At 42.7% G+C, this 26,889-nt stretch overlaps 1 protein-coding gene across 4 annotated transcripts; it reads left to right on the top strand.

Moving 5' to 3' along the window:
- The first annotated feature begins 2,221 nt into the window (after nt 1–2,221).
- Nucleotides 2,222–11,346, top strand: PDIK1L (PDLIM1 interacting kinase 1 like). 4 transcript variants are annotated; one of them, XM_074218047.1, is made up of 3 exons: nt 2,222–2,410; nt 5,321–5,622; nt 10,497–11,346. In XM_074218047.1, exons 2-3 carry the CDS (start codon nt 5,338–5,340, stop codon nt 11,235–11,237), a joined length of 1,026 nt encoding a protein of 341 aa, XP_074074148.1. In that variant the 5' UTR covers nt 2,222–2,410; nt 5,321–5,337; the 3' UTR covers nt 11,238–11,346. The 4 variants fall into 4 exon arrangements, with proteins under 4 accessions (XP_074074148.1, XP_074074146.1, XP_074074147.1 ...); XM_074218045.1 differs by lacking the exon at nt 2,222–2,410 and adding an exon at nt 2,696–2,987; XM_074218046.1 differs by lacking the exon at nt 2,222–2,410 and adding an exon at nt 3,449–4,005.
- Nucleotides 11,347–26,889: the final 15,543 nt, after the last annotated feature.

Here is a 26,889-nt window from a genome sequence, read left to right as displayed (position 1 = left end):
TTTTGGGGTCTATGAGAAGCTAAGCTTCTATTTGCTGATTATTGGTCTAGAGGGCTAATTGATTGCCTTTTTACACTTTATTACACTTTACACTTCATTCTCCTACAATTACTCTGCTCCATTGACACAGCCTTCTTTCATGTCCCACATGACTGCACTTTCCCAGGTTTTTTCCCCAAGGAGAACCTTCTCCCATTTCATCTCCACCTTCTTTCTTCAAGTCTCAGCTAAAAAACAACTTTCTGCAGAAACCTTTCTTGGTTCTCCTTAAACTAAGCAGGGCCTTCCTTCTGAAATCACTTCCAATTTTACCATCTCAATTTTGTTTTCACAGAAACATAGCAAGCTTTTGATAAGCAATTTAAGGTTTTGCAAAGCATTTCATAAATATTATGTTGTGGTTTGCATCATCTTCCTTGGACTATCAATTCCTTGAGAGCAAAGACTTATTTTCAGAGTTTGCAGTGCCAGGCACACAGTAGGAGCTTAATAAATGTGGGCTAACTTGATTCAGTGGCAAAGCCAGTTATATTAGTTCCTGAGTAATGGATGATTTACTGTTGGTCCTTGGCTAATGACTATTGGCTCCTAAGCAGCTGAGGCTTTTAGATCAACTGGTTGATAGAATGACTATTGGCTCTGCCTGCTGATTTCTGACAGAATGACTATTGGCTCTGCCTACTAATTTGTGATAGAATGACTATTGGCTCTGCCTGCTGATTTCTGATAGAATGACTATCGGCTCTGCCTGCTGATTTCTGATAGAATGACTATCGGCTCTGCCTGCTGATTTCTGACAGAATGACTATCGGCTCTGCCTGCTGATTTCTGATAGAATGACTATTGGCTCTGCCTGCTGATTTCTGACAGAATGACTACTGGTTCTGCCTGCCTGATTTCTGACAGAATGACTATCGGCTCTGCCTGCTGATTTCTGACAGAATGACTATTGGCTCTGCCTGATTTCTGACAGAATGACTATTGGCTCTGCCTGCTGATTTCTGATAGAATGACTATGGCTCTGCCTGCTGATTTCTGATAGAATAACTATTGGCTCTGCCTGATTTTGATAGATTGACTATTGGCTCTGCCTATTGATTTCTGATAGAATGACTATCGGCTCTGCCTGCTGATTTCTGAATGACTATCGGCTCTGCCTGCTGATTTCTGACAGAATGACTATCGGCTCTGCCTGCTGATTTCTGATAGAATGACTATCGGCTCTGCCTGCTGATTTCTGACAGAATGACTATCGGCTCTGCCTGCTGATTTCTGACAGAATGACTATCGGCTCTGCCTGCTGATTTCTGAATGACTATCGGCTCTGCCTGCTGATTTCTGACAGAATGACTATCGGCTCTGCCTGCTGATTTCTGATAGAATGACTATCGGCTCTGCCTGCTGATTTCTGACAGAATGACTATCGGCTCTGCCTGCTGATTTCTGACAGAATGACTATCGGCTCTGCCTGCTGATTTTGATAGATTGACTATCGGCTCTACCTATTGATTTCTGATAGAATGACTATCGGCTCTGCCTTTTGATTTCTGACAGAATGACTATCGGCTCTGCCTGCTGATTTTGATAGATTGACTATCGGCTCTACCTATTGATTTCTGACAGAATGACTATCGGCTCTGCCTGCTGATTTCTGACAGAATGACTATCGGTTCTGCCTGCTGATTTTGATAGATTGACTATCGGCTCTACCTATTGATTTCTGATAGAATGACTATCGGCTCTGCCTGCTGATTTCTGATAGACTGACTACTGGTTTTACGGATTTCTGCCTGATTGATGGAATTGGTTCCAATTGCTGGTTGTCAAGTCCCAGCTAAAATCCCTCTTCTTCTGAGAAACGTTTCCTGATCCCTCCAGGCTGGTGCCTCCCCTCTACCTGCCGTCCACATCACCAGGCTGTCCCGGCTTAGCGCACACCTGTCTGCGAGACGGCGAGCCCCGGAAGGCAGACATCCCTTTGGCCTTTGGGAACAACAGCCCGGAGGCTGGGGCGGAGCCGCTGTCAGAGACACAGATGGGCCCCTGGCGGCTCCAGGCCCGGCGGCACCTGCAGGCCCCGGCCGCGGCGGGGAGCCCAGCTGGCCCGGCTCGGAGGGTCCCTCCGGCCCCCTCAGCCCGAGAACAATGAGGCCCCTGCGTCTTTAAGGGCGATACCAACGCGGCGCCGGGGGGAGGGGCAGGGCCTCCTCCAGAGCCCCGGGCCTGCGGCCGCAGCCTCGGGCCCGAGCCGGGGAGCATGGCCCGGTGACGGCAGGCGCTGGCCTCCTGGCGGGGCGGACGCGGCTCCCGCCGGCCCGGGCCTCGCCTCCCCCGGGCCCCGCACCCCGCCGAGGAGGAAAATGCCAAAGGCGTCCGACGGGGCCGAAGGCAGCGGAAAGGCCGCCGCACGGTAGGGGCGCGGGCGCGGGCGGGCCGGGCGGCTCCGCGCGGCCAGAGCCCGGGGCCCGGGCCGCCGCACGGCCGTGGAGGCCGGGGCCGTCCTCCGGCTTCGGGCCGCGGGCCGCCAGACGCCGGCGGGAAGCGGCCTCCGGGCCGAGGAAGCGCCGGAAGCCCGGCGGGCGGCCCGGGCCCGGCCACCCCTGCGGGGAAGGGCGCGAGTGGTGCGCTCCTCGGCGCGTGCACGGCGCCGGGCTCCGGCTGGCGGGGCCCGGCGGGGAGCCCGAGCCCGGCTCCGGCGGAGAGCGGCCGCCGCCAGGGCGCTCCGCCGCCGAGGGGAAGGGGCGGGGCGCCGTGCGCGCGCCTGGCCAATAAGGGCAGCCGCCCGGGAGGCGCTCGTCCAATCGCGGGAGGCGCCCGCGCGGCCGGAGCGGGAGGGGCCAGGCCGGGCCCCGGAGCTGGGGAAGGGGGTGTGTCCGCACGCGGGGGCGCGCGCCGGCCTCGGACTGGCGGCGGCGGCGCGAGGAGCCCGATAATGGCGGCCTGCAGAGCCCGGGAGAAGCAGAGGCGGCGGCGGCGGCGGTCCTGAGGTAAAGCCGCCGTCCGCGCCGGCGGAGCTGGCCTCGCGCCTCCGGGCGCGCCCCTCGGGCGGCCCCGGCCCGGCCCGCCCCGGGCAGCCGGGCCCTGCCTCCCCGCCCCCTGCGCGGAGCCGGCGCGCCCTGCGGCCCCGCGGGCCTCCGCGGCCGGGCCGGCCCCGGGTCCGAGCGGCCCGCGTGACCTTGGGCCTCGGCGCCCCGCGCTTGAGGCCGGTGGGGGGGCTCGGCGCCCGCGGGCGGCCCCGCGCGGGCCGGGAGGCGCCGGGCCCCGGAGTTTCCCTCCTGTCGCCGGAGTTGCGGGAGGGGGAGGGGAGGGGGCCGGGCGCCTCAGCCAATGAGCGCGGCGCGGAGTCGGGGAGTGCGGAAGCGCGGGGCGCGCCGGGCAGGTGCCCGCTGCCCCCCGAGGTCGTGGATGCCCGGGGAGCTTCGCGGGAAGCCGCCCCTCGGGGGGCCCATGTCGGGGGCCGCGGCCCCGCCGGACTTGAGGACTGGTGGGTAACAGCACCGAGACGGGAGAGGAGCCCGCGATGAAGACGGCGGGGCAGCGCCTAACGACTTGTTGCTTTAGGTGCCATGCAAACCGCACCTTTCGGAACAAGCAAGTCGGTATTTACTCGCCGAGAGTGGAACCAGCCCAGAAGACCCCAAGTTCAGCGTCTGGTGGCTCCGGCACCTCGGAGAATCTGACTTAGGAATCTCATCTTTAAAACGAGGGGTCGGACCAAGGTCCTTTGCAGCCCTAAATCCAGCCATGCTAAGTAGTAGTGTAAATATGATTAGATTCTTCCCAGTTCTAAATCTGTGTGAAGAAGAAGAAGAAACTGCAGATCACAGAGGGAAAGGGACTTGCCAGGTGGTTTGTGGTCTAGCAGGAATTGCAACCCAGCCCTCCTGAAGTCAAAGCCAGGGTTCTTTTCATGACTGGGTAATAGGTTAAGATTTGACACGGCAATACCAACGAACAAAGGATTTGAAATTGCTTTTTGACTGTTTAACATCTTCAAATAGAGAAGTAAGTTCCAGGTGGATTTCTAGGTAATCCAGGAAGAGGAGTAGAAACTGCGTAGTATGAGAAGAAATCCTGTATCAGGTTACTTTGTGGCTCAACCATAAGGAAAACTCAGAATTTGAAGGGCTTGTGGAAAGGAAGATTGGTATTCTGAGACTTTAATTCTGTTCTGGATAATCTCCATCTTCCCTAAATAGCATTTTCCTTATTTCATCGCACAGAAATCTCAATGTAGAGTTCCTGCTTTTGCCTTCAAATGATTCTTCAAGTAGAATTCCAAAAACTCTCTTATTTCAAATTGATTCTATGTTGCCAAAAAGTGCTCTAAAATCAGTGCTTATCTTTCACCAAAAAAAAAGTTGGAGAGATTCATTATCTTTCCATGATCCCCAACTTTCACTTTAAAGGGGAATAGCCCTCACTCCTCTCTTAAACCAGAAATATAAGAAAAAACTGAGAAATCAGATTGACTTCTCCACACTTACTGTCTTTGTTGCTGGAAAATGAAAACAATTGAGTTTCCATGCTGCCAGAGCAGCCAGTTTCACTTGAAGACTCTGAAGCAAAAGTGAATTGTTTTTGCTTCTTTGACTTCTGGGCTTGAAGGGAGAGGAGGAAAGCAGGGGAGCAAATTGCAGCTTCCTTGAGTAAAAAAGCACCAAAGTCCTGGCTTCACCAGTGATTATTTGTGACCTTGGACAAGTCATTTCACAACCCTGATCCCAGCTTTCTTCACCTATAAACTATGGGTATGATAACTTACAAGATTGTTATAAGGAGCAAATGAAATTACTCAGAAGTTTTTTTCATTGTGGATGTGTAAGATATTATTATTCTATAGCAGTTTTGAGGATGACTTTCTTTTGGATGTCAGAAATCAAGCTTAATTCAAATCAGTACATTTATTGTTAGTATTCTTTTACTGTTATGAATCAGGAGATTCAGATTTATAGAAAGAGCAGTGAATTTGAAGCCTTGGTTTTGAATATACCAGCACAACTTCTGTGACCTCTGACAAACTACTTAAACCTTCCCTGGACCTCTCTTTCTCCATGCATAAAATGGTACTAAAAATACCTTAAATCTCAGAGGAGTTTGGTGAGGATAATATATATATATCAATGATTTATGAAGTGCTTTGTAAACATTTAAAATTCTATATAAATTACATGTTGTAGGAGCTGTTGATATTTTCAAACTTAGTTGTGTGGTTATTAAATTATGAAAATTTATGAAAATTATGTGGTTATTAAATAATGAAAAGAAAAACTGACCTGAAAATATAGATTTCATATGAGCCCTCTTTTGATTTTTCCAGAAACCTTGACATTGAAGATGGTGAGTAGCCAGCCAAAGTACGATCTAATACGGGAGGTTGGCCGAGGCAGTTATGGTGTGGTTTATGAAGCAGTCATCAGAAAGACTTCTGCTCGGGTTGCTGTGAAGAAGATTCGATGCCATGCCCCTGAGAATGTGGAGCTAGCTCTTCGTGAATTCTGGGCCCTTAGTAGTATCAAGAGCCAGCACCCTAATGTGATTCACTTGGAGGAATGCATTTTACAAAAAGATGGCATGGTGCAGAAGATGTCTCATGGCTCCAACTCATCTCTTTACTTACAGGTAGGTATGGGGGTTTCCACTCAAATTGTACTCCAAGGCCATAACTTGACTTGAACTGAACCTGTGCTCTCAAAGACTCTGCTGTCCAAAGACTCTGCTGAAGACTATGAGGACTAGCTCCTCCACAATCTATGGGGTCTTTTGTCCAAAGACAATCCTTTAGTACTGAAGCAGAGAGTGTTTTGATAAGCATCAGTGGAGGATATAGCTCTATATATATATATATATATATATATATGAAGAGAGAGAGAGAGAGAGACAGAGAGATCTTCCCCTAAGAAAATCATAAATCCTGGAAGTATTAAAGTTGAAAAGGGAAACAAGAATGAGAGGAATTAAAAAACTAAAAGGAATTTCTCCCTTTAAATACAGGTGTCTTTATAGTTTGGAATAATCAAGTAGGAGGGGTTTGCCAAGAATTCATTAGCTGTCTAAAAACACAGTTCTATTTAAACCTGTGATGCAGACACCTAAGAATAACTTAGCCACCTGCTGTCCTATAGTACTTGCCAACCTGTACCAGATGAAGAGCTGAGTGCTCAGCAGGTCCACTCTTTGGAAAGTGGCGTTGATGAACTAGGAGCAGCCAAAAAGGGAGAGGCTCTAGAAAGTAGTAGCCCCAGCTCTAGGAAACTGGGTACCCTTGATTTGTGTCACTAATTTAAACATGAACCCTATTTCAGAGAGTTACTGGAATCTAAACCATATGAAATTTTTTTTTTTAGATTTTTTGCAGGGCAGTGGGATCAAGTGGCTTGCCCAAGGCCATGCAGCTAAGTAATTAAGTGTCTGAGGCCAGATTTGAATTTAGGTACTCCTGGCTCTAGGGTCGGTACTCTATCCACTGCACCACCTAGCTGCCCCTTAACCGTATTAAATTCAATGAATTCTGTACAAGCATAGACCAGAATTTTCTCTTTTATAGTGGGAAGGGTCATGTGAATACAATCAAAGGGCAGAAAAAGATTTATAAGCCGATATATATCAGAGGTCAAAGCTTCACTGGAGTTTCTTGGCTTGCCAAATAGTCACAAGAATTAATGGAGGCACTAATAGTTAAGATTCAAAGACTGTTCTCCAAAGGCTATGGTTAGGGTGGTAAAAGGAGTGATTTCCTTTGTAAACTGAGCGCTTAGGATTTTGTCAGTAAATGCAGAATTTACTGCTAGGGTACAAATGGCTCACTGGGAGCCTTTGGAGTCAGAGCAAAGGAGAAAAACAAACACATTCACCTGTGTAAATAGAAACTTGCAGGTCTTATTGTATGGTTAACAGATGAGAGAATATTAATCTAGAGAAGTAAATTTCCCCTTTAGCTCAACACTTAGGGGCCTGCAATTTTTTCTTAGATGGCAATTAATGGATAAAACAAAAACTGCTTAAACCTCCTACTGCCTTGTCTTTTCATAAGTGGTCCCCATATTTAGAATTCACTTTCTTACTTCCACCTTCTAGAATTCCTAACTTTTCAGACACTTCCTACTTTGTGCCCTCACCAAGCCATTTAACCTGCATCTGCCTCAGTTTCTTTAACTGTTAACTAGGCAAAATAATGGCATTTATCTCCCAGGGTTATTGTGAGCATCCAGTAAGGTATTTGTAAAGTGCTTAGCACAAGGCTGGCACATTGTAGGCACTGTATAAATGCTTATTCCCTTCCTTACCCCCTTCTTTTAAAGCACAACTTAGGTACCACCTCCTTTCCTGATCCTCTCTTTTACTCTCTAGTCCTACCACCCCTCACACCAGCTCTCTAGAGAGACTTGGTATTGACTTCCTTGTGTACATGGCATATATGCCCCTGGAGGGCAGGACACTTGTTTTTTGTCTGTCTCCATAGTCTGCCAAAGGACTTTGTACATGTTAGGTGTTGGTTGAACTGAATTAGTCACTATTCTAGAACTGTGCTGATTATGTAGGCTGACTCTTGGATGTCTCAGACAGAGAGTACTGGAAGTATTCTTGTCTGCTTCCCCTGAGTGGGTAGAGACAGACTGAACCTTGCAATCTATTGGAAAATTCAGTATGCTCATTTTCTTCTGGACTACTTCAAACCAAAGACCCTTCCTAATCCCATTAGTCCAGTCTAACTCATTGTAGTAGCATGTGTACTGGATCTAGAGGAGAGCCAGTTTTAGGTCCTAACTCAGTCACATCCTAGGTGAGTAAGCACCAGAGAACAGGCAGCTTCAGAATGATCACTTCTCGCCAGGGAATTTACCATGGGGCAGCACGGGCCCAGGTGCAGAATGTGAATCAGAAGAGAAAGTGGACCTTGAGTTTGAGTCTTGGCACAGCCTTGGTGAAAACAATACAGCTGCAAAGGGGAAGTGAATCAGCATTTATTATAGTGCTTGCCCTGTGCCAGCCTCAGTACATGAACTCTACCTTTCTTCCTATTGGTTTTATCGTTCTTTGGAATTTGCAGGAAAACACATACTAGACTTTCTATGAAGACTACCTTTTGTAGAGGAAATTTTTATTCACGTAAGTAGAGATATGACTAGATGCCTTATAAGGTCCTTTCTACTCTTAAGATTTTGTGATTTCACACTGTGCTTACGTCATCTACAGAGTCCCATTTTGGGGATGGGGTGGGAATTCTGCTTTTCTACAGGAGCAAAGGAGTTTAAAATACTCCATCTCTCAGATCTGTAGTTTTCTCTGGCTGATTCCCTTGCCTAGAATGCTCTCCCTCCCCTGTTCCAACTACTGATTGCTTTTAAGTTATAACTAAAATCCCATCTTTAAAAGAAACTCCCCCCCATCCCTTTTAATTTTAGTATCTTTATTTTCTTAATTGTTTCCTATTTAGGGCAGCTAGGTTGTGAAGTGAATAGGAGAGCTTAAGTTCAAATCTGGCCTCAGATACTTGACACTTATTAGCTGTGTGTCCTTGGGCAAGTCACTTCACCCTTTATGCCTTGGATCCAGGGCATCTCCACTTGCCCTGACTCATATCTGGCCATTGGACTCAGCTGCTCCAGAGGAGAAAGTGAAGCTGGTGACAGCACCAGTCATTCAAATCCAATTCATGTACTCGTCATGGTATCATCTCCCTGATATCCTGGTCTTCTTTGAGAATGAAGAATAAATATCATCATTTCCTATTTATCTTGTATATTATTTAGTCATGTCCTACTCTTCTTGACCCCATTTGGAATTTTCTTAGCAAAGGTACTGGAGTGGTTTGCCATTTCCTTCTCCAGCTTATTTTATAGATGATAAAACTAAGACAAATAGGGTTAAATGACTTGCCCAGGGTCATATAGTAAGTGTCTGAGGTCAGATTTGAACTCATGTCTTCCTGACTTCAGGTCACTAATACCATCTAGATGCCTTGTATCTTCCATCTATCTATCTATCTATCTATCTATCTATCTATCTATCTATCTAATTTATCTTTGTTTGCTGGTAGTCTCCTTTATATTATAAACTCCTTGAGCCTTGAGGTCAGGGTATTTTTTCCTCTTTCTCTCCCTCCACCTATTAAGTGTGGTGCCTAATACATAGTAGGCACTTAATAAAAGTTGCTTGATTGAGAACATATTTGTTTAAAATAAAAGTGGCAGTACATTTAGTTCACTTATTTAAACTCTTGAACTTTCTTCTCCTTTCCTAATCAATATATGTGTTTGTGGAGAACAACATGGAGCATATTTGTTCAGATGTGTTCTGGGAGTAGTCATATTATACGGTGGTAGCCTTTCATAGTCCCTGTCATCCTTCTCCCCTCCCCCCCAGTATATAGAAGTTGAGCGTGTTAAGTGACACAGCAGATAAAGAGCATTGGACTTGGATTCAAGTGTTTAAATACTGCCTCACTTACTGACAGTGTGACTCTGGGAAAGTAACTCACCCTCTCTCTAACTCAGCTTTCTTGACCGTAAAATAGGGGTGATAATAACAGCTACCTTCCAGGGCTTTTGTGAGAAGGATTAGATGAGCTAACAGCTGGAAAGCACTTCGGAAGAGCTCTAAAGTGGCTTATAGGTCATCATTCTGTTTCATAGGTGAGGAAACAGGACATGGGAATAGAAGGGAAGTATTTTTGTGTTTTAGCTCAAGTTGCTAGATATTATATGAAAAGAATTCAGTCTAAGAAAAAATTTACTGGTCTAAATAACTTTATTTGAATTTGTAATGTGTCTGATTTTTTAATAAATAGATTTAAAAACTATTCATTAACTCTAGGCAAAATGACAATGTTTGCATTTTGCCTTTGAAACATGCTAGTGATATAATGTCAGAACTAGAATGGAACCAGAGACCATATAGGATAGCCTCCTGGGTTGTCTAGATAAGGAGAGAAATGATGACTTGTCTAAGACCTCCCAGCTAAGTCAGCTAGTAAATAGCAGGACTATGTTATAAATCCTAGTCTCCTAACTCTTGTGTTTTTTCCCCATATATTGCTGTTAGTTTTGTTTACATTATCAGTGAATTTATGAACACTTTATTGCTACAACAGGTAATTTTATGGGAAAGTAGTCTTAGAACTTGCATAGCATATGCTAGTATTTTATTATATAGTGGTTTCCTAAGCAGGTCTTTTGCCCTACCTGGCAGTCTGCTTTCAAGTGTAATTTCTGAAATTCAGAGTTTTCTAGAAAGTTGTGTCCTGGATGAATGGAGTTCAGCACCAGTGAAGGGCAGAAATGTGCCAGCCAGTGTTTTGGTCTATATTTATTAAGGGAAAAAATGTACCATGCCAGACCATGGATATTTGAAATTAATCATATTTAATAAGACTAAATTCATCATTATAAACTTTCTTTGTAAATAAAAATTTTGAAATATTTTATTCTTTTCCTGCGATAGTATTGTATAGCCTATGCAAAAGATGACCGAACTATTTCTTTCCCTTGTTATAGCTTGTCGAGACCTCATTGAAAGGAGAGATCGCTTTTGATCCCAGAAGCGCCTATTATCTCTGGTTTGTGATGGATTTCTGTGATGGAGGAGACATGAATGAATACCTGTTATCCCGGAAACCCAACCGTAAAACCAACACAAGCTTCATGCTGCAGCTCAGCAGTGCTCTGGCTTTCTTGCACAAGAATCAGATTATCCACCGTGACCTCAAGCCGGATAATATACTGATTTCTCAAAGCCGATTGGATACAAGTGACTTGGAACCCACACTGAAAGTGGCTGATTTTGGTTTGAGTAAAGTGTGCTCTACTTCTGGGCAGAACCCAGAAGAACCTGTCAGTGTAAATAAATGCTTCCTTTCCACTGCATGTGGAACAGATTTCTACATGGCTCCTGAGGTTTGGGAGGGCCATTACACGGCCAAAGCAGACATTTTTGCTCTGGGAATTATCATCTGGGCCATGCTGGAAAGGATCACCTTCATTGACACAGAGACCAAGAAAGAACTCTTGGGGAGTTATGTGAAACAAGGAACAGAAATTGTGCCTGTAGGAGAGGCCCTTTTGGAAAATCCTAAGATGGAACTACTCATCCCTGTGAAAAAGAAGTCCATGAATGGTCGAATGAAACAACTCATTAAGGAAATGTTGGCTGCAAACCCTCAGGATCGTCCTGACGCATTTGAGCTAGAACTTAGATTAGTCCAAATTGCTTTTAAAGATAGTGGCTGGGATACGTGACACATGGATTGCTGGGAAACCCCTTGGATGACATGCTGCTTCTGTCTGAACAGGGATGCAACATTTTGTGGCAGAAAAAAAAAGGAATAAACATAAGGCTAAACCTCTACCTAAAGGGTTTAGATTTTACTGTGTTTTTTTAAGGTTTCTTAAGTCTGAGTCAGCCATTTTGTTAGTATGTTTTAAATGTGTATTACCAATGTGTGTGTAAATTTTTAAAATGACCATTGGTAGAAATTTGACAGGAAAATTCTGTAAGAGCCAAGAAAAGATGAGAGTCCAGCTTTTCTGGGAATATGTTGCAAGTATTTTAGACATTCCTTGTCAGTATTAGGAACTTCCATAGAAACAGTGGTTTACATGCTGGTCATGCAAACTGTGAGGCTTTGTAAAGTAGACATATATGTATATATTTATGTATATGTAAGTATGTGAATGTGTGCATTTTGCATTCCATATGAAGAAAATGCCACTTCTGTTTAAATTATTTGATGTGGGTTTGGGTGTTTGGGATTTGCTGGTGAATTCAATGGTGGAAAAATAAATGAGACACTCCCCCCTCCCCTTCATCTGTCCCTCCCTCTGATGAAATTGTGCTAAGTTTTTATTTTTGTATTATTCAGACTTTTTTTTTTAAAAAAAAAGCACTATTTGCAGGGGCTAATTATTTGGGCCTAAAAGAACATCTGTGCTCTTAAACAACATGCAGAGCTGTTGAGATGTGTTGAAGATCAATTCTCATAGTTTAGTACCCTGTAGCTGAAGGAGTTAATTACAGCATCAAGCTGTCGTGTGGTAGCAGGCTGGCAAGGTCGTTAATCATTCAGTCCTACACTCTTTTAGGTAACCAGGCGCGCAGTTAACCAATTAGGCCATGGCATCAGGACATGTCTGTACTTGGTGCATCTATAATCTGGTATAAACTTGAATACAGGTTGTAATTCTGGAAACTTGGCATTAATGAAGTTTCAGTACTTTATTCAGTGACTTGGGGTCTGGAGAAGTTGTCTGAACTTTCGAAATTATGAGGTAGAAGCCCAAAGGAGCCCTATAGTCTTGTTTGCCTGGCCTGATAATGGTCTCTTGTTGAATCACTGGAGTCCCTTCCATTTTGGCACTGATGTTGTTTTCTGTTGTTTAATTTGAGATCGTGATAGCAGCCATAGGATTGTCTTAAATGTTGATCACCTTTTTCTAATGTGAGAGATAATGTGTATGCAATTTAGTAAGCAAATGAAATGTGGCGTTGGCTGCATCTCTCTTCATGTGAATAAACTGACCTCTTTGGTGCAGTTATTTTGCTGTGCCTGAAGCAAGTACTATGAGGATTCTTTGAGGAGTTGGTTTGATTTTATAACCCTGGATTGCTTTCTCTGTTTTGTTGTCTGTAAGGTCAGTCAGTTTGTTAACATCTAATGAAGGAGAGCTTCCTGAAACAGAATGTTAGCTCTCTGGATTAGCCTTCTAGGACATAACTGAGTTGATCTATATGGAGTATTTGGATCCATGGGTAAACAGTCAAAGTCATGTTAGAGTAATGAAAATCATTGATGTTTTTGTCTCTTCTCATTTGTTTTAACTTTCAAAAGTTTAAATGTTGTTATTCTTTTTTTTTTATTTATAGTCCAAAGTATAAGGAGTAGTGGACTCTTAAGCTAGGGAATAAAATTTTAAAAGTTAAGCGACTTGGCTTTGAAAAAATTTGAAACTGAAGTTTCATTGAAATAAAACCACTTTACTAGGTTCTTTGAAGCTGATAAATGCAAAATTTCAAGCATACTTTTAGAAGGGGGGAAAAAAGCATTGGAAGTTGAAGATGGAAATACACTGGATCCATCACAATAGTATGATTCTTCCACAAGGCCAGCCACAACATTTGGAATATCGCAGAGACAACTCTATCCTTCTGATGTGCCTTTAGTCACTAGGAGAGGAAGAGCAGAGCAATATTGTCTCACCAAAGAACAGCCAGAGTCCAAGGTGATCAATCAGGGCTTCATTTTTATTTGCTCACCTACTTTGTGCTAGTGTCCAATTTTCCCTGAGATCATGGTAAATGACTAAAAGTAGTCAATGATTATCACTTTTGGAAAACTTTTTTGGTAAAATGGAACTTCTTTGCAGGAAATCATTTCTGGGATTTCCTCAAAATCTTGTTTTAGTTTCAAAATATTTCTTTCCATTATATAGGCAAGATAAAGTCTAGGTCATTCTTTTTTTTATTATTTTTTTATTTTTATTTTTTTGCAAGGCAAATGGGGTTAAGTGGCTTGCCCAAGGCCACACAGCTAGGTAATTATTAAGTGTCTGAGACCGGATTTGAACCCAGGTACTCCTGAACTCCAGGTCCGGTGCTTTATCCACTACGCCACCTAGCCGTCCCCCTTTTTTTTTTTAAGTTTTTGCAAGGCAATGGGGTTAAGTGGCTTGCCCAAGGCCACACAGCTAAGTAATTATTATGTGTCTGAGGCCAGATTTGAACTCAAGTACTCCTGACTCTAGGGCCAGTGCTCTATCCACTGTGCCACCTAGCTGCTCCGGTCATTCTTTACTTAAAAATCACTGTGCCCAGCATTATGATTACACTGATTATCTTAGTGCTTACATGACAATTAGTCATATGCCTTTTTATCTAAGAATAAGGAAAAAAGCAAAAATCCCAAACCAAGTACTTCAAAATTCCTGTAAAGTATACCCAAGAAAAGAACAAAACAGACCAGTTAGGAATTTTAGCTTTTTAATTGAACTCAAGATAAATGCATTTTAAGAGGAATTACTACAATTTTTAAAGACCAAATGTTTCAAATTAGGGTTTTTGGGGGTTTTTTATGTTTTTGCAAGGCAAACGGGGTTAAGGTGGCTTGCCCAAGGCCACACAGCTAGGTAATTATTAAGTGTCTGAGACCGGATTTGAACCCAGGTATTCCTGACTCCAAGGCCGGTGCTTTATCCACTTCACCACCTAGCCGCCCCTCAAATTAGTTTCTTAACAGCAGTGGCAGAGATATTAACTTAAATCAATGAAAATATGGAGTCTTACAGTTAGCTTTGCTCTTACTATCATGTTGAGAGACTGGGCCACTGTAGATTCTTGGTGCTAAGGGACACTTTGTCATTATGATGAAGTGGGTGTTAACAGTGGAAGAGTAGCACACTGAATAATTCTGGTGTCCGGTTCTTTGTGTTTATTGTAAGATGTTCTATCAATAAAACTATTGTAGCAGCTACAAAATAATTCACCAGCATGACACATGGTCAAAAAAGTCATCAGCACTTCAAAAATGAAACAAAACTTTTAAAATTTTCTTTTAATATTGTCAAATATATTTTATGAAGAATTTATAAAAGGGGTGGGAAATGATTGTAATTTATTGTTCATGACAGTTTTTTAAATAAAGTGTGAATTTCAACAAAAACTTGTAAAAATGCTAACTTGCCTTTTCCTGTCTGGAGGTGCTTTGGGTATCTCTGAGCACTATTGTTACAGGTAGCATGTTTATTGAATCTATAGTGTACCAAGAATTCCACAGACATCTCATTAGATCCTGGCTACAACTCTGGGAGGATAGGGATGGAGAAAGTAGTGTATTATCCCTATTCTGTGGGTAAGAAAATTGAGTCTCAGAGAAGGGAATTTAGCAGCTAATTGGTGGAACTGGAAGCTGACTGAAGTATTCTGAGAAACAGATTATCCCAAAAATATATGAAAAAACTTCAGTACTCACTTATATAGTGCCTATTCCCTGAGAACAATGGGGGAAAAGTGTTTCATCTTACTATTCTGTCTATATATTGTTAAGGGAAATTGTGTTGTCTGAAATGAAAGAATTTCCCCCGCTCAGCTTTTAGGTTGAAAGCTTTCCAGACACAGAGCACTGAAAATATATTTTTCTTCTCTAACATGGAATGATCACTTCCTACGCATGAGATTGAATAAATCATGTGGCCCATTTGTCTTTTTTTCATTTATGGGATATGGTAGCATATCCTTTCCACAAGGAAATATAGTACATAGAGATAATTGGTGAGCTGATGAAACCACCTAGGGAAAAACTGCATACCAAATCCAGTGGTTAGAGTAGAATAGCAGATGTGAGGATGATGGCATCTCTTTCTGACTGCCATCTTCTGGTATGACCTTTGTAGGCCTTTGCTTTCTCATGCATAAGTAAAGGATGAGAAAAGAATTTGCTTACAACTGGTGGTTGTTCAGTCACATCTTGACTTTTCGAGACCCATTTTTGGCAGTATTTTCTTGGCAAAGGTATTGGAGTGGTTTACCATTTCCTTCTCCAATCTTCTCATTTTACAAATGAGGAACTGAGACAAACAGGGTGAAGTGACTTGTCCTTGGTAACTCAGCTGGTAAAGTGTCTGAGGCTAGATCTGCATTCAGGTCTTTGTGACTACAGGCCCCAAACTCTATCCACTGCACTAAGTGTTTTAAGATTAACTAAAGGAAGGGGGAAGATGATGGGGGTAGTAGCCAAAACTCAGAAGGTATATAAACCTGGGGTTAGATTTGTTCTGGGCTCATGACAGTTGAAAGTGACAAAATGTGTCATAGTTGCAAGGAAACAAATTAAGGTTTGATGTAAGAAAACTTAACAATTAAAACTGACCAAAATTCTAATGAAGTGAACTGACTATCATTTCCCTGTACATCTGCAAGCAAAGTTGGAGGACCACTTGTCCAGTGTCTTGTATGATTGCAGAGTTCAATTAGGGCTATTGAGGGCCCACCTAACTGGCTTTCTATGAATCTGTGAAAAAGTAGGAAGTCTAAAAGAGTCTTCAAGACTGCAAGTAGTGGAAAGAGGTATATGTGTGAATCAACCCTGGTTCTGCCGTTTACTAGATATTTGGTCTTAAACAAGCCACAGTATTTCTGTGTGTATATTTGTTCAATTATATTTTTATTGATTTATTTTTTAATTTTTATTTATTTAAGGCAGTGGGGTTGAGTGACTTGCCCAAAGTCACACAGCTAGGCATTAAGTGTCTGAGGCTGGATTTGAACTCAGGTCCTCCTGACTTCAGGATGGTGTTCCATCCACTGCACCACCTAACTGCCCCGTTTTTATTTATTTTTTAAATATTTTTTAATTTTATTTTTCCCAATTCCATGTAAAAATAGTTTTTAGTTTTAATTTTATTTTTCCCAATTCCATGTAAAAATAGTTTTTAGCATTCTTTTTTTGTAAAATTTTGAGTTCTATATTTTTCTCCCTTTCCCCCTTCCCTTGACAGTGACTGATACAGTCATACATATACAATTATTTATTTCCATCTTATGTTGTAAAAGAAGTACAAGAACAAAAGGGGGAAAACCCATGAGAAGAGAAAAAAATATAAAACATTTCTAGAAGTGAAAATAGTATGCTTTGATCTGCATTCCGATACCATAGTTCTGAATGTAGAAGAAATTCTCTATCCCAAGTCTTTTATAATTGTCTTTGATCACTATTGCTGAGAAGATGATTTGTCCTTTATTATCGAAGAAGACCATGACATCAGGGAGGTGATACCAAGACAAGTACATGAATTAGATTTGAGTGAGAAGGGGTGCTGTGCTAAGTCACCAGCCTCACTTTCTCCACCAGAGCCATCTGGGTCCAGTGGCCAGACATGAATCAGGACAACTGGAGATGGCCCTGGATGTGAAGCAATCAGAGTTAAGTGACTTGCCCAAGTTCACATAGCTAGTGGTAAGTTTATCACAGTTGATCATCATACAATGTTGCTGTTACTATATACAGTGTTCTGATTTCACGTTGCATCAGTTCATATAAGCCTTTCAGGTTTTTCTGAAATCCAACTGTTCATCATTTCTTACAGAATGATAGCGTTCTATTATGTTCACATTCCATAATTTGTTCAGACATTCCCCTATTAAATAGCTGGGCATTCCCTTGATTTCCAATTCTATGCCACCACAAAAAAAAACTGCTATAAATATTTTTGTACATGTAGATCTTTTCCCCCTTTTTTTATGATCTCTCTGGTATACCAACCAAGTAGTCACAGTAATTTTTAACCTCAGTTCCCACATCTTTAAGATGAGGGAGGAGGGAGGTTCAATAATATATATATATATATATATTTATATAGCATCCACCTTCCAGGACTCTTGTCTGTCAATTTTTTTAAGCATTTACCATGTGGCAAGCCTAGTACAGACACGACTGAACAACAATGCCTGCCACTACCTGTAAGAGTTGATCTCCATGGGGGTTCTAGGGCAGTGGATAGAGCACCGGCCCTGGAGTCAGGAGGACCTGAGTTCAAATCCAGCCTCAGACACTTAATAGTTACTTAGCTGTGTGACCTTGGGCAAGCCACTTAACCCCATTGCCTTGCAAAAACCAAAACAAAACAGTTTATATTCAAATGAACACACTCACCTAATGAATATAAAATATGAGCATGAACATAAACTATACAAAATGAGCATTTATGTACTTTTCAAGGAGTTCTATGAGAGAGTTGTGGGTTTCAGAATGAGATTTCTTAATTGTAAAATGGTTCAAGAAGCATCATGGTTAAAGTGGAGAAGTGGTTCTTTCTGGCTCTGACGACTAGTTCATGTTCTTCTATGATCAAAGGTCAAAATCCCTCCCCAACCTTCGAGAATTCTCTGTTGGAACTCTGGGGCCTTCACCTTCAGGGTGTTGCTGGGTGGTTTGCTTAATCTCTGTCTCTGTTTGACACAGAACTTGCTTAAACCTTTATCTTTCAGGTTGAAGTAAAGAACTTAGATCTTCCGGGACTGGTCTTTACATTTGAATATAGGTTTTTTTGGAATCAGCCAATCAGAGGCGTTCTCTAAAATGCAGCGTAATGATAGACAGTTGGCTTGTGGTTAGGCAGTGAACTCTTGTTGGTGGTAGTGCTCACGCTCCTGATGGGAGGAGTTGGTGGGGAAGAAGACTGAAGTGCATCTTTTAAAGTCACCCCTTCCCCTTAGCAATGGTTTTTCATTGGCCAGAGAGGCTACTGCTCAGGTACTTGAGTATTTGACCTCTGCACCTCTCTCTTTTCCTGTTTTGCATGTTTAGTTAATTAGCCCACAGTTGGCAGAAATTATGCAAAATAGGTTTGTGGACAAAAGCCCAGCTGGAAAAGCTTCATTTGTAATTTCTTCCAGGTTTACTAATTGAATGTTTTCTCAAAATAGAATGTTAGGCCTGCCAGGGTTGGAGGAGCTAAGAGGTCATTTGGTTAAGGTCCCTTGGACAGAATAGGAAATAGGCCCAGGAGATTGAGGCATCCACCCAAAGCCAAAAGTGACCTGGTGGTGGCTAGAATCAAGTCACCAACTCCTCAAAATCTTGTAAGCTAAGAAGCAGAATGGAAATAGGAGTGTTGGAAGCCTCTCCATTATAAAAAGGATATTGACATTTATATTTATAAATATTTCAAATAGCATGGCACTGAAGAGAGAGGCTGAGGAATGGAGTTGGAACAGTAGGATAAGCTAGAGGCTGACAGCTGTCCTTGTCTAGGTTCAGGTGTCACCCGATCAGGTCTGGTGGGTTTCTGACCACTTTCCAGCCAGATTAAAAATTTATTTGGGGTCTTAATCCATCTGTTTTAGCAGACAGGATTTTGTTGAAGCAAGGGCTGCCTGGAGGTTGTCTGGTTTCTTTGCAAAAGTCCCATTCTTAGGGGCAGCTAGGTGGCACAGTGGATAGAGCACCGGCCCTGGAGCCAGGAGTACCTGGGTTCAAATCCGGTCTCAGACACTTAATAATTACCTAGCTGTGTGGCCTTGGGCAAGCCACTGAACCCCATTGCCTTGAAAAAAAAACTTAAAAAAAAAAGAATAGCAAAAGTCCCATTCTTTAACCTAGGGGCTGCCCCTCCAACCTATCATCTTCTGTAGTGACATGAAATTGTTTCTTATCTATCCTGGAGAAAGAAGCAGATTGACCTCTGCAAACTAAACCAGTATATTACATTCCTTGGCAGAAGGGGAGCAGTTAAATGCTTACTTATGGGGAGGAGGGGAGGCAGCTAAATGCTTACTTAGTCAGAGTTCCATCTCACCTGGCTCACTTCTCAGAATGTGCCACACTCTTCTCTCATCTTCACCCCTTCCAGAGAAAAGACTTAATAAAATCATAGAATATTGGATATTAGAGATGGGAGGATCCTTGGAGCACAAAATGTCAGGGCTGGGAGGGCCCTTAAAACACAGGGTGTCAGAACTAGGAGGGATCTTAGAACATAGAAAAGCAGAAGTGGGAGGGCTCTTAGAACACAGAACGTCAGAGCTTTGAGGAACCTTAGAACACAAGATGTTAGAGTTTGGAGGGCCCTTAGAGCAAAGGATGTCAGAACTGGGGGGCACCTTAGAGTACAGAAAGGTAGAACTGGGAGGGCTCTTAGAACACAGAATATCGGAGCTGGGAGGGCCAACATGTAGAAGAGAAAGGGCTCTAATCCTGGAGATAGGATACATGGATTCAAATCTTGCTTGTGGGGCTGACTCTTTGTGACTTTGAACAAATCATTTGACCCTCCTGGACTCCCAGGGTTTGGATTGCATGGCCACTGAGGTCCCTTCTGCCTCTAATCTATGACCCTCCTATGGCCTTCTGATAAGACTCTTCTGGAGGTTCTCCCTTCAGTTTGTTGGTGTCTCTTAAAATATACCTATAACATAATACTCTAGTCAAGTTAGACACTGTGCTAAGCAACAGAGTTATAAATATGAAATCACAGAAAGAGAGGTGGTCCCTACCCTCTGGGCTTCTTAAAATGAAAGGTTTGGGAGCAATCAGCCAATCAGAAAGTGCCAAGATGGAAGATAATGTGTATGAAATCTAGATAGAGGTGGGGTGACATTTTAGAGTTGAGGAAGTAGAGAAAGTCCCTTGGGATGAGTCAGGAGGGACCCTGGCAATGCTCCAGATGTGGTCCAAGCAGGAGAGAGAGAGAGAAAATAGGACAATGATCTCTGTTGCCGTGGATACTTCATCTCCATTGATGAATTAATGAAAGAGTCACCTCACACAAAGATGTCAGTTCTGCCTGAACTGCTTGTACTCTAGTTATTTCTCTTCCTCTCATCCCAGCCATTCTATCAGCTTATATAAAGAGTAGATGAAAGGATCTCAAAGGGAAGGAGGTATCAGGGAAGGCCTCCCACAGAAGGTGGGCTTTGAGCTGGGTCCTGAAGGAAGCCAGAAAAACCGAGAGAAGTGAAGAAGGAAAGGGTTTCAAATGGAACACAAAAGACTCTGCACTCTTCCCAGGACCTGGAGCAGAGCATGGAAATGATGGGCCCATAGGAAATACTTACTGATTGAGCTAGCAGGCACTTTAGGTGAGGGGAGGAAGGGTTTAGACTTGTGAACTTCTTGAAAATCAGGCAGGAGATTTTGTACCTGATAGGATTAGAAGTTGTTTTGAGGGGAAATCAGTTTGAGCAGCTATGAAGAAGCTATGTCATTAAGAGAGGTCTGACAATGATGACAATGATCCTTCCTGAATGTGAACCATTAATATTTTATGCTTTTCAAACTTTTAGTAGTAGTCTTTCTTTTAATTCAACAAGTATGTGTTGTTTTGTTTTGGGGGTTTTGGTGGGTGGGGAAATGAGGTTAAGTGACTTGCCCAAGGTCATACAACTAGCAAGTATCAAGTGTCTGAGGCCAAATTTGAACTCAGAATCTCTCCACTCCAGGTCTGCTGCTCTAGCCATTGAACTACTGAGTTGACCCTGGATTTAGATTCTTAAAAGTATTCATACAATAAAGAAAAATCAATTCTTGCCCCCTACCCTAGCTGTCTCCTCAACAAATACTTTTAAAGAACCTACTAGGTTTAAGCATTTGTGTTGACTACCTGGAGTATTAAAATTAAAAGGAAAACAGTCCTTGTCTACAAGAAGAAAATTGCAATGTTGCTAAGCAGGAAGTCCTTGAGACATGTACAGTTAAGTCAGAGAGTCAATAGAGAGGGAAATTCACATTTCTTTTGATGGAATTAATTGGCCTTTCTTTTTTTTCCTAATCAAATGGCAAAATCTGAACTTATGTGAAAGGGTACAGGAGAAACAGGATTACTAGGAAGTGGTGCAGTAGTGAATAGAGGCGCTGGGTCTGGAGAAAGGAAGACGAGTGTGAATCAGGCCTCCGACTTTCTTAGTCACCTGTGTGACCCTGGGCAAGTCACTCAACCCTCTTCAAGTTTCCTTATCTGAAAAGTGAGCTGGAGGAGGAAATGGCAAACCATTCCAGTATCTTTGCCAAGACAACCCCAAATGGGGTCATGAAGAATGAGACACTACTGAACCATAACAATAGGAGAACCAGAAAAAGGATCCAGGCCACAGAGGACTTCTCTGTTATGTGTCTTTGTTGGGTAGCAATGGGGTACCATTTTAATATCAAAACTCTACTGATGATGGTGGTGTGAGTCAGGAAACATGATGTTCTTAGAAGAACCAAAAGTTAGTATTGTAAGAGAGGACATGAGGTGTGTGTGAACGGGCTGAACAGTTATACATGAGAAATTATGAAAGAGGACCAGAGCAAAAGAGGTCAGTAAAGAAATGCAAAAGGGATGAGAATGAGATAATTGCCAATGTTTTCAGAGCATTAGAACAATCTGTAATATAATTTAATCCTCAGAAACAGCCCAGAAAGAGAGCAGGGATGGTGTTTATTTTTGTCCTTATTATTCAGTCATGTTTGACTCTTCATGACTTCTTTTGGGGTTTTCTTGGTAAAGATACTGGAGAGGTTTGCCATTTCCTTCTCCAGCTCATTTTACAAAAGAGAAAACCGAGGCAAACAGGGTGAAGTGAATAGTCCAAAATCCCATAGCAAGTAAGTGTCTGAGGCCAGATATGAATTCATGAAGATGATTCTTTCCCACTCTAGGCCCAGTCCTCTATGAACGATGGTGCCATACAGCTATTAAGTATGACCTTGGGCAAGTTCCTTAACCCTGATTGCCTCATATCCAGGGCCATCTCCAGTCGTCCTGATTCATATCTGACCACTGGACCCAAATGGCTCTGGAGGAAAAAGTGAAACTGGTGTCTTAGCACAGCCCCGCCTCATACAGCTCTAATCTACTAGCTTGTCATAGTATCATCTCCCTGAGGTCATGGTCTTATTTGAGAATGAAGGACAAAACATCACCACCTAATTGAATGTGGAAACTGAGGTCCCATGAACTAGCTCTGGATAAAAACCAGAACTAGGACCCAGCATACTGGCTTCAAACCTGGTGCTGCTCACCTCCTGCAATCCATGTGGTCCAAACAGCCAGGAGGAAGCATTTCCATTCTTTGCTTGTCTTGCCTTGTTTCTCAATTCAGAATGTGGACAGGAGGTGGCGCTTTCAAATCAGACTTTGTTGGCCAGACAGTTTCATAGCATTCCCTCCTCTTAGAAAAGCTCAGAATCAAAGGATTAAGTATTGGAAGCTTAAAGGTTATCTTGTCCAACTGTCTCCCTTTACAAATGAGTAAACTAAGGCCTAAGTCCTTCCTCCCCTAAAGAAAACTGAAACTTTGAGGGACTGAATATTTTGCCTAACCACAGCAGCAACGACAATTATAATAATGTCACATTTTCCTTGATTGGTTATAAAATGTTCCTTGGCAATATCCCTCTGAAGTAGACGATGCAGTTCTAATAAATCCCATTTTGCAGGTGAGTGAACTGAGGTTTAGAGAGGTAAAATAACCTGACCATGTTATTCCAGCTAGAATTAGAATTAGGTTCAAGTCCTGGTGGACCTTTTTGAAAAAAAAAATTTTTTTTGATAACTACATATCAACAAAAACAAATTTTTCATTTAAAAAACAAAATAAGAATGAACCCTTTTCTTTGCATTTAGTAAAGCAAGTGATTTGTTCTGTGCTCCCTTCCAGGTTAATCTTAGGCTCCTCTGGTTGTTGAGTTGTTTCACTCATGTCTGTCTTTTAGGAATCCCATTTGGAGTTTTCTTAGCAGAGATAACAAAGTGGATTGCCATTTTCTTCTCTAGCTCATTTAATCAAAAGTTATGGTCTTGCTCATTCTCACATAATTATTTTTCAGAGCACCATTATATTCTATTAAATCAATGTTACCATAATGTAATTTGCCATTTGCTATTCTTTGTTGCTATGTCACTATGTCAAATCACTTTTTTTAAATCAATAGTCAGGCAATAAATTCAACAAATATATATTAAATGCCTACCAGGTTTCAGACACTGTACTAAATATGGTGGCAAAAGACACTCCTTGCCCTCAAGGAGCGTACAGTCCAGTGAGGGAGAAAATAAACAAACAATTATTAACAACAAGATATATTAGGAATAAGTAGGAAATAATTAAAGAGGGAAAGCACTGTAATGAATATTTGAAAGGCTTCCTGTAGAATATGGGATTTTAGTTGGTATTTGAAGGAAATCAGGGAAACCGGGAAGTAATGATGAGGTGGAAGAGCAGTCCAGCCATGAGGAACAGTCAGAGAGCCTGCCTAGGACCAAGAGACAGAGTTTCTTGTTCATGGAAAAACCAGGAGGTCATTGTCACTGGACAGAATGACTACTGGGAATGATGATGGGCTTTGACTAACAAACAAGGGATTGTTGTTTTGATCCCATTAATGATAGGAAGTCACTAGAGTTTATTGGGTAGGAGAATGACATGGTTGGACCTGCACTTTACAAAAATCACCTGTAGTAACTGAATTTGAGGATGGATTGGACTGGGGAGAGACATGAGGCAGGCAGACCCACCCACATGAGGGATTGAGGGACTACACCAGAATGGTGGTATTAGAGGAGAGAAGGGAGTATATGCCAGAAACATGGTGAAGATAAAATTGACATGCCAAGAGAATCAGAACCTTAGAGCTATAGTAGAGCTTTCTGAGCCTCATATTGATCTGATCAGCCACAGCTGGACACACTGGTCCTGACAAGGTGATGTCATTTTGGTCCTCTTTGAGAACAAAAGACAACAACCAACAACCTCAGCTTTTATTATTTTTTAACATCCTAGTGGGTTTCAAGTGGTATTGAAAGTTTTCTATTAGAATTTCTCTGATTTTTAGGAAATTTTAATGTCTATGTTATTAACAGTTTCAAATCCAACTCTTCTTGCTTTAGAAAAGTTAGAAAGAAGTTAGTGATGAGGATCTCTTGATTTTTTAACTTCCCACAGGAAATTCTGCTGCTCTGGCAGCTTAATTATATAGCAAAATTTGAGACATTTACCCAGCATGTCTGAGACATTAGTGTATGTGCTCAGGGTGAGGGTTAAAGAGAAAATCATAGAGTTGAAAGAGACAAGTCCCCCAGAATACCTCTACTGATGAGGAACATCCCTCCCTAATAGGTGGCCATCTATTTTTAGCAAGTTCTGATTGTTAGGTAGGTTGTCCCTATACTGAGCCAAAATTTGCCTCCTACAAGTTCCACCCATTGATTCTAATTCTGGCCTCTAGGGCCAAACAGAGTCAGACTGATCCCTCATGCATCTCCTTGAGCACAGTCTGGCTGCTCTATAAGACTTTCAAATTCAGTGGATCCAAAACTCATTCTCTTCCTCCCTTTCCAAATATTCTATTACTATTCAGAGCAGCAGCATTCTGACCTAGGTCTAATCTTCAATGCTTCACACTCCTTCACCCCACACATCCAGTCAGTTGCCAATCTTGCCTTTTCTACCTTCACAATATATCCAGTCACAACCCTAGGTATAAGCTACCTTATTACCTCAAAGTTGGTTCACTGCAATAGACTTTCTTCTCCTCCTCCTTCTCCTTCTCCTTCTCCTTCTCCTTCTCCTTCTCCTCCTCCTCCTCCTCCTCCTCCTCCTCCTCCTCCTCCTCCTCCTCCTCCTCCTCCTCCTCCTCCTCCTCCTCTCCTCCTCCTTCTTCTTTCTTCTTTCTTCTCCACAGTCAGGGTTAAATAACTCACCCAGGGTCACACAATAAGAGTCTACTGCCAATTTGAACCCAAACCTTCCTGATTCCAGGGAAGGTGCTCTATCTACTATGCCACTAGACTTCTAAATGATCTTCCTGCCTCAAGTGTCCCCACCCAATCCAATTCATCTTTCATTCATTTACCAAGGATATTTTCCTAAAACTCAGGTCTGACCATGTCACATCACAGCCACCTTCCACCCCCATAATGAGCTCCATTGACTTCCTATTTTCTCTGGCATTTAAAGGGTTTCCCAACCTGGCCCTGCCTACCTTTCCAGCATTCTCACTGTGTCCTCCCCTCTCTGCTCTCTATGGTTCAGTATCCCTGCTTGCAGAGCCTCAAGGTTGTCACTCCTGTCCTATACCTTTGCCTTAGCAGTTCTCTGAGTCTGCAATGACCAGTCCTTTCTCTTTGTTGCCCTGGCTTTTATTAAGACTAGCTCAAATTGGGGCAGCTAGGTAGTGTAGTGGATAGAGCACTGGCCCTGGAGTCAGGAGGACCTGAGTTCAAATCCAGCCTCAGACCCTTAATAATTACCTAGCTGTGTGACCTTGGGCAAGTCATAGCCTCTGACTCACTTTTCTCATCTATAAGATGTGAATGATAACAGAACCTCCCTCCCAAGGTTACGGTGAGAATCAAAATGAGATAATATTTGGAAAGAACTTAGCTTGGAACCTGGCATACATTTGATGCTCAATAAATCCTGCTGCCCCTTTGACTTATTATTAATAATAATAGCCAACATTATATATATATATATATATGTATTTATGTATCACTTTAACATTTATTTGCAAAGCACTTTACAAATATTATCTGATCTGATCCTCACAATAACAATGGAAGAAGATTATCCCATTTTATAGAGGAAGAAACTGAGAATGAGGGAGGTTAGATGACTTGTCAGAGATAGAAGAAAAGAAGAGTGGGAGGGAGAAAGAGAAGGAAAGCAGAAGAAAAAAGGAAGAAAGAAGGAAGGAAAGGAAAGAGAGGGAGGGAAGGAGTGAGGATAAAAGAAAGGAAGAAAAGGAAAAAGAAAAGAAGGGAAGAGAGAAGGAAAAGCAGAAAAGGAGATAAAGAAGGGAGGGAGGGTAAGAAGGAAGGAAGGAATGGAAAGAGTGAAGATGAAAGGGAGAGTGAGAAGGAGTAAGGAAGGGGGAAGGGAAAGAGGAAAAGGAAGGAAGGGAGGGAGGGGGGAAGGAAGGGAGGGAGAGGGGGAAGGAAGGAAGGAAGGAAGGAAGGAAGGAAGGAAGGAAGGAAGGAAGGAAGGAAGGAAGGAAGAAAGGAATGGAGGGAGTGAAGATGGAAGGGATGGTGAGAGGGAAGAAGGAAGGAGGAAAAGGAAAGAAGAAGGAAGGAAGGAAGGAAGGAAGGAAGAGAGGGAGAAATATTAGTGTTTACTATGTTCTGGATCCTGTATGAAGTGCTGGAAATACAAACAGAAGCAAGCATAAGGACAGTGCCTGCTCTCAAGAAGCTTACTTGGTAGAAGAGGAAGAAAATGCCCAAAGAGGTTGAACAAGTAGAAGGGGGAAAGATACTAGTCCTGAGCTTAGGGACCTGGTTTGGTATCCTGTGAGGATAGCAGCAGAGCCAAGGGAGGAATGGAGGCTGGCTGGCTCCGGTGGGAGGAGAGGGGTCAGTCTGGTGCTTATGAAATTCCAGGGAAAGAAGTCCCAGGTTCTGAGGAAGTTCCAGGATG

The sequence above is a fragment of the Macrotis lagotis genome, chromosome 1 (assembly GCF_037893015.1).
Source record: "Macrotis lagotis isolate mMagLag1 chromosome 1, bilby.v1.9.chrom.fasta, whole genome shotgun sequence".
Lineage (NCBI taxonomy): Eukaryota > Metazoa > Chordata > Mammalia > Peramelemorphia > Peramelidae > Macrotis > Macrotis lagotis.
The sequence above is the reverse complement of the archived record's forward strand: the minus strand, read 5'-3'. Positions and strand labels throughout refer to the sequence as shown.